The sequence below is a fragment of the Polistes canadensis genome, unplaced genomic scaffold (assembly GCF_001313835.1).
Source record: "Polistes canadensis isolate GaletaPanama2010 unplaced genomic scaffold, ASM131383v1 scaffold_32, whole genome shotgun sequence".
In the NCBI taxonomy this organism is placed as follows: domain Eukaryota; kingdom Metazoa; phylum Arthropoda; class Insecta; order Hymenoptera; family Vespidae; genus Polistes; species Polistes canadensis.
The window spans coordinates 751,740-764,386 of NW_014569579.1; the positions used below are offsets into that span (position 1 = coordinate 751,740).

General features: G+C 35.0%; 1 protein-coding gene across 2 annotated transcripts in view; it reads right to left on the reverse strand.

The window, feature by feature from the left end:
• Positions 1-9,036: 9,036 nt before the first annotated feature.
• Positions 9,037-12,647, reverse strand: part of LOC106784245 (inhibitory POU protein) — a 37,045-nt gene continuing 33,434 nt past the window's right edge. For both annotated transcript variants that reach the window (XM_014743581.1, XM_014743580.1), the window contains exon 4: positions 9,037-10,701. In XM_014743581.1, coding sequence (XP_014599067.1) covers positions 9,937-10,701 — 765 coding nt within the window. In that variant the 3' untranslated portion in view covers positions 9,037-9,936. The remainder of the gene's footprint in view (positions 10,702-12,647) is intronic.

Genomic DNA, 12,647 nt, shown 5'->3' on the forward strand with positions numbered 1-12,647 from the left:
TTTCCCATACTCGTCTTCTAATCCCGTATTTTTAACGAACAGCACTTTTCTCCTTAATTAGATATATAATATATTTCATTGAAGGGAGACTACATTACGTTCACGTTTGAAGCTAAGTTATCAGCACATATCGCGAATATAATACGTCGAAAGCTTTTAAGCGACCATGTATACCTATGCCAATATATATCTGATATCGATATGTATAATATTCACCTATATGTATACATAAATAGATAAAGGGAGAGAGAGAGAGAGAGAGAGAGAGAAAGAGAGACTTTTAATCAAGTATCGCAACTAATTTCTGCCAGTTAAGTTATACTATTTATCAAATCGATAATTGCCAACGTTTCTTGTATATATCTAAATACATAGATATGTATAATACATAAATGTTTTCGCAGAGAGCATAAACCTTTGAACGAAAGGTGGGAAAGCATGGATGAGAATCAACATCGACGGGCTTTATCCTCATAATATCCATCAACTGCGCAGCGATTTTCGGTCAACATCGAAATTCGTGATCGGGTTAGCGAGACAGATAGAAAGAGAGAGAGAGAGAGAGAGAAAGAGAGAGAGAGAAAATACGAGAGATAGAAAGAGACAGAGAGAGGTTCGCGACAGGTCGAATGACAGCAGACGGGTGGAGCTCTAGCCGAGTGTTGGTATCCGTACGGCCAGTTGGATGCTGCGGGGGCGGTTTTCGGGAGGGCTAGAAAGGACGACGCTGGCCGTAGGAGTGGGAGAGGGAGGGTGATTGTGTTCTGTTTCATGTATAATTCACCCCCATCGCTCGGGTCTCGCGTCAGCAACTCCAGTGTGTCGTGCCCGTTATATCTGCCGTTGCAGTGGCTCATAGAATGGAATATCCGACCCCTCACTGTCACGACATCTTCGAGACCCTCGGCCTTCTCGTTTCTTCCCTTCCCTATCTTTACTTTCTCTTTCTTTCCTTTTCTTCCTTTCTCTTTCTTTCTTTCTGTCTGTCTCTCTCTCTCTCTCTTTCTGTATTTCTCTTTCCACTACTCACGTTCGTTTCTCTCCTTTCTTTGGTCAATTTCGCGTGTCAGGACGCCCTTTGTCCGCGATACACGTATCTCGCGACCGAACAATGTCGCAAAACTCTGGCAATTCTGCGAAAGATGCATTATTTATGGGACGGTCATTGTATCGCAATAACTTCTATGATGAGGGAGTCCATAGCGCTCGGAAGTTCTTGGAAAGTTGCAGCTCATGCTTCTTTCCTTTTCTTATTCTTTTCTTATTCTTATTCTTATTCTTTTTCTTCCTCTTCTTTTTCTTCTTCTTATCCTTCTTCATTCTTCTTCTTTTTACCCTCTGATAGTTGCGTCCTTGTGTCAGTTCGTTTTCTCTTTCTTCCTTATTTTCTTCCATTTCGATCCCCTTTTGACCTGCAAACTCCGTCGATCGAACCTCAAGAAAACCACCTCCAGAGACAGTCGATCAAAAGTTGGAAAACATTTCCAAGTTAGAGGAAAAAACTTAAAATCGTTCACGTTGAAAGGACGTAGCTAGGAATCCTCGTGACGTAGTATTTTATCGTCTAGAATAACGAGATTCGATTCTACTGGTTAAACGTTTCACGACCAATCGATAATTCCTTCGACGAAGAAGTCTAGCCTACTTTCGATTGAACCACCTATCGCAGTGCTACGTACGACGGTAGTATTATTAACATCGGGGCTATCATTAAAACAATTACGTTTCTACTGTTTCCATCTCCATTCCCGTAATTACCTCCTGACAGTTGCATTTTCAACGTTTGCCAGTATACTACGCTTTCTACTCTCCCAAGCCGACTACGTATCCTCTTCTATTCCCTGTAATCTACCAGCTGTCAGCCGTCTAATATTCACGTTGCTTCTTGCATAGATATATGTAGGTATGTCTCTCGCACTTCGAATTATTCGTCTCATTCTCCTTTCTAAAATGTTTTCACACGCATCAATGACGTTTTTATATATGTATATAGCTACACACCTTCTTCTTCTTCTTCTTCTTCTAAGTACCCTGTCTGGCCCTCCTGACGTTGGTTACCACTACTGTCGAAACATTATGAATTTTTACCAAGTGGAACGATATTCTTTCGTTTTTAATTCCCATCTATTCACTGATGGTTTTTTCAGCGAGGAAACTTATTTTCTTCCGATAACTTATATCGAATAATTATATATATCGAATAATTATCTACGTTTAATCATTAGAATTGATTTTCTTTCTAGTTTGACTCTTCTAAGAATTTGCCAATTTATCTATCGAACAATTCAGGGTATTTCTAATATATAACGATAAAACCACATTTTGACTTCCTTTACTTTATTTATTATTGAGATATCCAGGGTTTTGGATTCCACACACAACTAGATTGACCGCATATAGTATTTAATGATTCATTGTCTGAGTTTCAAGTTTAGAATGCTGTTACTAGATAAAATATCTAGATATATAAAAGATCTTTTTGAAGTTTCTTTTTTAGCACCAAAATCGAAATGATCAAATACGAATCTTAAAATCAAACTAATCAACGTGATACGTAAACGAACAAATTGGCTACCGATTATCCTCGGGCTATTTTATCGGTAGGGAAACGAGTACACTCGTTTCGTAAGTGTAGCGCTAATGTAAACATGATTTGTAACACAAAAGCTACACGAGTTAGGCACGCTTGCCACATGTTCACCGAAAGAGAGAAAGAGAGAGAATGAATATACGTCGCATAAGAGTGTTCGTATCGCGCACATTCATGTATTGAACGAGGCTCGTTGCAAACATGAGTCCTTACCAAGAGAGCTGCAGTGGTGCTAACCGGGCTAGCAGTAACGCAGTAGCAGCCAATATGTATACGTACACGAGCAAACAAGCCTTAGGTCTCGATAGTTGTTTACACGAGATGCCAATTAATCAGCAGATACCGTAAGCTCGTTTCGCTCGCGGCACTTTCGGCCTCCTGAGTTTTTCCAATATCGTCCTACAATGTTGAGGAGGGTTCTTTTTTCTTCTTTAACAGGTACTTTGATGATGGTCCTTGTTCTTCAAGAACTAAGTATGCCACGTGTACCAGCTGGACGTCTCGATTTTCAAGACATTAAGCAGGTATATATATCGTTGATAAGGAAACTAAGCTACTTTCGTATACATAGGTATATGTTTTTAGCAGCTCGTAATGGGTCACGTGGAATCCCGAAGCGTGATGAGCCTTCATAAACGTGAGAGTGGCCAAACGATACGATCCAAGTTCGACAAATTTCAGAGAGAACACGTACCACTAACCTAATTAACTCTTCGTGGTAATATACAGTACATAGTAGCAACGACTTTTGTGAAAGTTTAAAGAGACTTATCGCATCGCTAGCATATATGGTAGATATACGTACATATGTATACACGTATGTGGAAATATGAAATGTTGGACGTTTTACATGAAAGCCCAGCACGATTTTCTGATTTGGATAAATAATCTTTTTAACAGTGTATTCGTGTCCTTCCTATAAATTTGTAATATCATGCACCGGTTGATAGCCGTGGGACACGCAACCTACTCGAACCTAGATTAGGTTCAATAAAAGAGCATTGCATGATGGTGATATTTCCGCTTAGGAACGTAAAAAATATTTTTTTCTTTTTTTTTTTTCCTACAATATTCGAAAGTGCGTGTGTGAATGGTAACATCGCGTATCACACTTGCCTAAGTACTTCGATGTTTTTGAACTATCAGATTGCTATATGAGAATATTGTATTTGTATTGTCACGATGGAGTTAATTTACTACATAAAAAAATATAAATTGATGAAAATTTCTGTTAGTGTTACGTCTAGTTTGATTCAATACTACAGGATAAAGAAATACGAAATTATCAATAACATCAAGGTTTACTTTATTATACTATAATATTTATAGTTGAGTAGGTACTTAGAACAAAGTTGGACACAAAGTATGGTAAATGAGTTATGGCACATGATATGTACAATTATGGAGGATTCTTTCCTTCCCCTTGTTTTACATTGCGCGCAATTTGGTGTAGTTAGAAAACGAATATTATAGTAATTATTATTTACTCGAGAGATAGTGTTTTCTTTTCTTTTTTTGTTCTTTCTTTTTATCGAGAATGTTCTCTCCGCTTCTTTTCCTTCCTTTCTTTCTTTCTCTTTACACATAGTTTAATATTTCGTTTATGATGTCTATCGAATGGTTATTATACGTATGGTTTGTTGGTTATTCATTGATGAAATAAGACGAGAAAGCTCGAATCAGATGACTGTAAGTTTAGAAAAATATGTCTCCTTGATATGGGACAACACGAACGAGATGTCAAGTTTTCCGTGAATATACGTTATATTAATATTTATGTGGATACATTAGACTAAAGCGAATAGAATTTAACTAGTGAATTAATTATTATATAACAATTTACAAATAGATTTACAATTTTTCAATTATTATTTACAGATTATTGAAAGTGCCTACGAATATGAGGCAATGCAAGCTCAATCGAATGAAAACAAATATTTAATAAATACAACGTGAAGTAGGCAACTACCATTTCGACAATTGTTTTGCTAATAATTTTATCGTAACTCTTAAGAGCTTCTCCTTTCCAAGTTGCACGCAACATATTTACATATAAATCTCTACAATGTCAGGCAATTAAACTAATATTTTATGATATGTCTTTATTATATTATTATATCGTTTCACAATTATAGTCTTACTCATAAATGGTGTTTCAATGTTACTACGCTGTGTCAATAAGAGACGACTTTAACGATAATTTGAAGAATAAAATCAGAGTTATACCTATATATATATATATATTTATTTATTTATGTACAATACGTAATATAAATTTGCGAGGAAAGTTTTATTTATTCATCGGTGTAATTTCTAAAGTTTTAAATTGATTTTATAATACTCATTATCAGAATTTTTATACGCATTTCGACGTCTTTTACATTTTTCTATCATCATACTTCACACACTATATCGAATAATGATAGAAAAGAATGAACGTAATTGTTTTTTCATGAAAATTTTACGTAGAGATAGAGCACCTATGAGTAAGACTTTAAGACTTTAACAATTCATTTTGGCTTCTTTTTGTTTAAATTTGTATAAACATTTAAACTAATTACCGATAATAATTATTTATAATAATTAGTAATTCTCGTAATCTTTTTATACAATTTTCATCTCGTACGCTTCAACGTAATACTTTTACGGTTTCTATCTTTTATTTTAGCTTGTTAACAAGCCCACCTAAAAAATGATCCTCGATCGCCGTTACGAGAATCATTTCGCAAAATAAAGAAAATAATATGCGCTTGTATGCACTTTTAATCATTTTTTGCTTCAACGTATCGATAAGACGTAACCCGATCATTCGCATTTCTTAAAAAATAAATTAATTAATCACCGTTTGTTCGCCAAATCGTTTTACAAATAAGCGAACTTTTTTTTCTTACCAACAGTATTTTATTATGTAGTTTTTAAAAAATTAATGTAAATCATACATAAGAATGTTGAATAATAATATACGAGAGTAATACATATAATACAATAGAATGATTATGCTCGTTCGATGTAACTGTATTCATGGAATGTGCAAAGTTAAATATATTATATTAATTATCGTTTTCGTTTGAAATTTCTTCACATTTGCTTATCGCTAATCTTGAAATTCATAGGACTTGTTAAAATATATAGTTTGTTTTTCATTAAGAAACGGCAGAGACAGACGCTGCTTTTTAAAACGTACTTGGCACACAGATTTCTGTATTTTTTTTTCAGTTTTGTTTATATACGCGGAAGGACCGAGACATAAAATTTCTCTTAAAGCTCTTTCCGAACAAATAAGAGAAAATTTCAAGAATTTCACGAGCCGCAAATGAAAACTCTTTCTCCTTTAGATAAATTCATCTTTTAGGATAATCATAATTACATGATTCAAACATCCACTCACGTAACATTATTCTTTTCTCGTTTCTTCCTTATTTTTGTTTCTCTTGCAAAATCATTTTCTCATCATTTTTTATATGAAGATATATAAAATATGCAAATATTTATATGAATAATTGCGAGAATTATGAGTTCGTTTATATGCGACATTTTTTGTCTTTGCGATAGAAAACAGAAAGTGGTTGAAAATTTCGTGTTAATCGTGACGTGTTGTCAAGGCTTTTAGGTGTACTCCATAATGATGAGATAATGATGATAATGATGATAATGATAATGACGATGATAATAAATACCAATTATAATAATAATAATACTAATAATAAGCCCTGCGTGAAACCAGGGTAAGAACAAAGTAGCCCCACAGTAATCTCTACTGGTCATAAAAGGCGACCGAAAAAGAAAACCCATTAAACTGGTAAGAAAAAAATGTCTCCGAAAATAGAGAGATTAAATAATAATAATAATTATTATTATAACAATAGTTATATCATTTGAGAAACATATTGCAATATGACTTGATTACCCTGTTTTTATTATTTATAGAATTCCTTCCTCAGTTTTTATAGAGCATCCCCTTCAAACCAAACGAATATGTGAGAATGTACCGATTACTGCATAAGTTATCCTCTCTTATCCCATTACAACGAACAGATTGTTATTATACAATTTGTGACAGCTAAATCGGATTGTGTCGATCCGACTTGATATTATTATTATAATTGTTATTATTATTATCATCAAATTACAGTAAAAAACGTGTTTTTTCTATCACTATACGTGAAAGATCATTTATTTTTGGATCAAATGGAACGTGGACCATATTTTCGTAATTACCGAATTTCTGCTGCAAGTGAAAAATTCGCCGAGGGAAAATAAAACAGTAATAAAAATAATGAAATGTAATTTTACTTAATATATCAATGGTCGATAATATTTTTGTTCAATTATTAGAATGACGTCTTTTAGAAATCGTTCGTCATGACAACAAGACGAGCTAACGATTTCGTGGTCCGGAATTGGTGAGAAAACGATCGCTCAATGCTCGAAATGGAAAGCAAATAAATTACCAAACTAGAATTCGGTCCATGCTGTCGAACAAATATCCGCGATATGAGTATAAAGGAAAAGTGGGTCGGACAAATTACGGAGTCCTTTAAGCGTGTATGCACGTTCATGAAAGGATTGGCTAACAAATAATCTCGATTTCGGTTCGGACTATCGATTTGTCATATCGTCGCGAACGAATGCATACGAAAATAACACGTTTAGTCGTAGAGAAGTAAATCTATATCTATATGATATCAATTAATTCGAATCGGAGTATCGTTCGTTAATAAACGAACGAGAGAGAAAGACAAATAAAATAATAAGGGAAGGAAGGAAGATAAACAACAAATACAAAAAATAACTATAATCATGATGATGATGATGATGATAATAATAATAATAATAATAATAATAATAATAATAATAATAATAATAATAATAATAAAGAATCGCGACTAGTTACTATATTGCACTAAAGTTTTTTATCGATTATCTAATCGAAAGTTAATTGGACTATTATCCCTCTAGAAAATACTTATCCTTTTACTTATTTACACGTTTTTTTTAAAAATGATTACCACTTGTCATCCTTTTTTCTCTCTTCCTTTCTCTCTCTTCCTTTCTCTCTCTCTCTCTCTCTTTCTCACAATCTATCTCTCTTTTTCATGCACCCTTTCTCTCTCATTCTCCCTCTCTCTTTTTCTATCTTGTGTCTTTGTTCAGCTATTACACAACGACTCACGTATTAAGTTCTTAGTATGATACTTTTCCTCGTGGTATTGCTCGATGCACGAGATAACTTTTAAGCAACAGTCGAGCCACTGTCCACTGATTGGTCTTATCGCTTTCTTTTTTCAAAGTCGTTAGAATGGAGTGTCAACGAGTATCGATCGTTTGTATCGTTTGAAACGTGCCCTTATGTGTCGATTCCGTTGTCGATAGGTGGACAGCGTAATTTACCGAGAAGAAAATATATATATATTTATTTATATATATATATAGATGCATGTATGTATTTATGTGTATATTCGTGTATACAGAAAACGGGATCATCTTCATGAAATTCGAATCGGCTAATTCCTCGATTTTCATTTCCTTTGCGATCGTCTGAGACGATTTCGAAAGATTTTCGACGAGTCTTGTTTTGAGAATTTTGTGTATGCTACGTACAAATGTATATTCATGTATATGTGTATATGCGTGTAAGTATGTATATATGTAAATAGTATATGCACATTCTTTTAGAGAATAGGAAGTAAATAGTAAAAAGAGAGAGAGACGATCGTTTTCCGATGTAAATTATTTACGATTCCTGATTAGACGAAAAGGGGGAAATAATAGAAATCGATCGAATATAATCGATCATCGTACTCGTCGATTTTACCTTCGATCGAACGTCCACGTACGATCGCGGAAAATACGAGGAACTTTAATATGCGTGGTCGCTCTTTCTTATTATCTCTCATTCTCTTTTTTTTTTTTTTTTTTTTTGTTTTTATTTAATTCGACGACTAATGCTACTGTGTATTGCTTTAATATGATATGATACAGTCTTTTCACTGATTGTCCAACATCACTACGTAAAACATATTCTCCTATTTTTGTTCTTTTCCTTTTTATCAATTTGTCTTTCAGACTCGCAGATTCTCTCCCAATCATTTTTTCTTTCGCACATTCATTTTCTCTCTCTGACTCTCGCGTACACACATACATACACACACACACACACACACACACACACACACACACACACACGTTCTCTTTTTATATTTCTCTCTCTCTCTCTCTCTCTCTCTCTCTCTCTCTTTCTCTCCCTCTTTCACTCTCTCTCTCTCTCGTTCTTTCTCTTACTCTCTCTCTCTCTCTCTCTTACTCTCTTTCTTTCTAGCTTTCTTTCCGTTCACTTCTTTACAACACTTCACTGAGCGTCATTATTAGGATTAATATCACTTTTTGTTTACTTCGCCGCTACGTGAACGCGCGACGATTTTATAACAATACATATGTACTTTATATTTTTTTTTTTTTTTATGTTTCGAATTGTACTTTCCGAGACGCGTCTTATTTCCGTTTCCGCTCTTTTTGTTTCTTGATTTTTCGATCGATCGATTGATTAATTAATTATTCAAGAGAGGATTCTCTCGCGTGTGTCTATGTTTTTATCGTAAAAAAGAAAAAGAAAAAAAAAGGAAAAAAAAACTGAAGCAGTCAGTACGTAAAGATTCGATTCGTTGATGGGGCGACACATTTTGCTCGAGAGAGGAGGCGTATACGATGACGGCGAAAGGGGTAAAACGAGCTCGTAAAACGTTTTATCGTGGGATCGCTTCGTAAAATCGAAGTGTTCGCTGTTCCGGTTGTTATAGAGAACGGAGATTTTTTTCAAGAGTTTTTATTTACTTTGCCGATTATGAGATAGGAAGGTAATATTGAAATAGAAAATAGAAGAGAAAAATAAATATAAAAGGTAAATGGTAAAAAAAAAACGAAGACAAGAGAAAATCCTCCCTGCTGTTTAAACAGAGCCAAACTAGATCGTCCTTTAATCGACACACCGGAACACGGTAGGTTCGTTCAATGTCACAACGCGTCGAGAGAGACCGTCTAATGCGGCTTTTCGTAGCCACTTATCGATATCAGCCTGCGACAGTGTAACTGACGATAGCTGATCATTGTACCAGATGGCCACAGTATCAAGCCGTAAAAATTTCGGGCCGTTTTATCGAGACACATTTTAGAAAAAAAGAAGAAGAGGAGGAAGGAGGAGAAGGAGATCAGGATAAAGAAAATAGATGACGAAGGTATTTGTATCTGAATCTTCACGGCCAACCCTGAAATTCGGTCAGGGGTTCGGGTTTCGGCTCGAGACTGGGCAACTGGTAGGGTCAGTTCTGCTGTCACAAGCCACCCTCGGGTCAATGCTGAGCAGCAAACTTCATCCTCTTCTGCTTTTGCCGTTGATTACAAAACCAGACCCTGACGACGTTCTTCTTAAGATCGAGTTTCTCCGCGATCGCAGCGATTTTCTCACCGGATGGTCTCGGTTGTACCGCGAAGTATGCTTCTAATGAGCGTTTTTCCGGCGCGGCAATGCTAGTCCTCTTTCGCTTTTTTTCACCGGCTGGTAAGACCGATGGTGCGTCTGGATCACGTCTTTTATTTTTTGCCTGTGCTTCGGCTTCTTCCAGCCAGGCTTGAAGTATCGGTTTAAGTGCTATCATGTTGTTATGGGAGAGTGTAAGTGACTCAAAGCGACATATCGTCGATTGGGATAATGCACCCACACCTGGTAACTTCAAATTCGCTAAAGCCTTGCCTACGTCAGCTTGTGTTACGCCCAATTTGATACGTCTCTGCTTGAAACGTTCCGCGAACGCTTCCAATTCTCGTGGATCCGTATCAGCGTCAGGATGAAGACCGGCTGCTGCTGCCGCCGCTGCTGCTGCTGCCATTGCTGGATGATGATGAGCTGGATGTGGTACGCTTCCACCTCCACCACCGAGGTTACCATGATGATGGTGATGTCCCATCATCCCATTCATTCCACCGTACACCGAAGGTCCATGTATACCTGCATGATGACCTGGACCACCACCAGCTCCCTCAGACATTGGTGTCAACGTTGTCATCGAGTTTGCTGGGTCCAACATATCCAAACTTTCCATTCCAGGGTGACTCATCTGCAACAGATAATTTACGTACTTTTAATTCGCGTTCCTTCATACCCGATACTACCTAAATACGTTACGGCTCGCGTCGTTATTCTTAGTGGCCTTTCTCTTTTATTTATTTTTCTTTTTTTGATTTGATTTTCTTTTGAGAAAGTTCACCAAGTGCTCCGACGGTTGCCGTTTTTATATAATTTTGTGTAGGTTTATCAAAATATCAGGATGCGATTTGAAATATAAGTATTGAAGGTTGATATAAAAAGGGCTGCTATTTCATATTAATTCTAATGTTTTCTAATATATGCAATTAAAATATATATATTTAATTAATGCAACCACAACAATATAAATCGACTTTTACTTGTAGATTACTGTTACGCTATTTCGATCTCTTTTCACTCTCACTCTCTCTCTCTCTTTCTCTCTCTCTCTCTCTCTCTCATCTACATATCAATCTCTCTAGTTATCCATATTATCTATATTTTCTATATTCTGACTCACATACTCTTCTGCTCATTCTCAAACTCATGCTATCTACCGAATTTCTCACACATACAACTCGTTACACACTCAAGACATTTATTTCTAACAATAAGATACGTTCGAATTTTGTTCTATTTCTTCAATGATCTGTAAATAGATGTTCAAGAATGGAAAGTATCAAAGGGGGCGATCGATCCAAGTACTATCCCAACTCGTTTTCGTTTTGACCGTTTAATAAAATCAGTTGAATTAAAAAAGATTTGGCGGGAAATCGAAAGTAATATTAAACTTATTACGTTTAATTTGTAGGAAGAATAAGTAGAAACAACGCTTTTCTCGATTTATGATTTTATTATTTTACATCTTAATCGTTATTTGTTAATTAAAACTTCATGATTAATCGTGAAAAATAATATTAAATTCATTATTTTTAACCTCAAAATTCAAATTAAACCGGATTATTTTTAATACGAAATTAAAAATATATTCCTAAACACGAATAAAAATGATTATGTTAGGTGATACATCTAGCATTAACTATGAATTTTTTCGAATAAAAAGATGGATATTTGATAGGATAAATAAGTTATGCATCACGATCGGATCTATTCATAGTATAAATGATTAATATTATCGGATTATTTAGACTATTTGCAACTATGTTCACGATTGCTTGTATCATATGGTTGTAGCTTTAAATTTTCAAACTATTAATAAATAATTAAAGGACCGTGCTTTTGTATACATGCTTCGATTTCTGACGCGTCAAACGATCGTGAAAGTCCCCGTTAGTATCTTAAACATTTTTATTAGTCTTCGTCTCGTGAGTTATCTTCGTTAACGAGATAAATAAATAAAACTCTAGCTAAAGAAAAATGACAGCGATAGTAAAAGGAAGGTCACAGTTAAAATTTGCGCAAACGAATTATCTCAATATCTCGTAATAAAGAAGAAATATCGATATCGTCTCCACATGAAACTTCTGTCAAAATTAACTATCGTCACTAGGAGGTCACGATACAGATGAAAAAAGAAAAAAATCAGCGTAAAATGCCAAAATAACGTTGTCCGGAGACGACGGCCTTTCGAGGAATCGATTGTTACGAGTCTGCGCGTGTCGATTTACGAGCGTATTATTAGTTGAATGATATCAAAAGCATTTTCTCTTACTAACCGACAAATTTTTATGTTGGATCGCGTATAAACGATCTAATGTTTTTTTTTTTTTCCAAAACATAAGACAGAAAAAAAATAGTGAGAAAGATAAATTGTTATGCAATTTTTACTTAAAAGTCATTTTAACAAATTTAACGTGGTAGACGCGTACTTAAATTATTTACATTTTTATAACTGTATTCATGAAAAAAAAAAAAGAAAGAAAGTAAAGAAAACAAATGCATTTATACGTTTATATATAAAAGAAATAGAGAGAGAGAGAAAGAGAGAAGGAGGAAGAAAGAAGAAAGAATAAACAG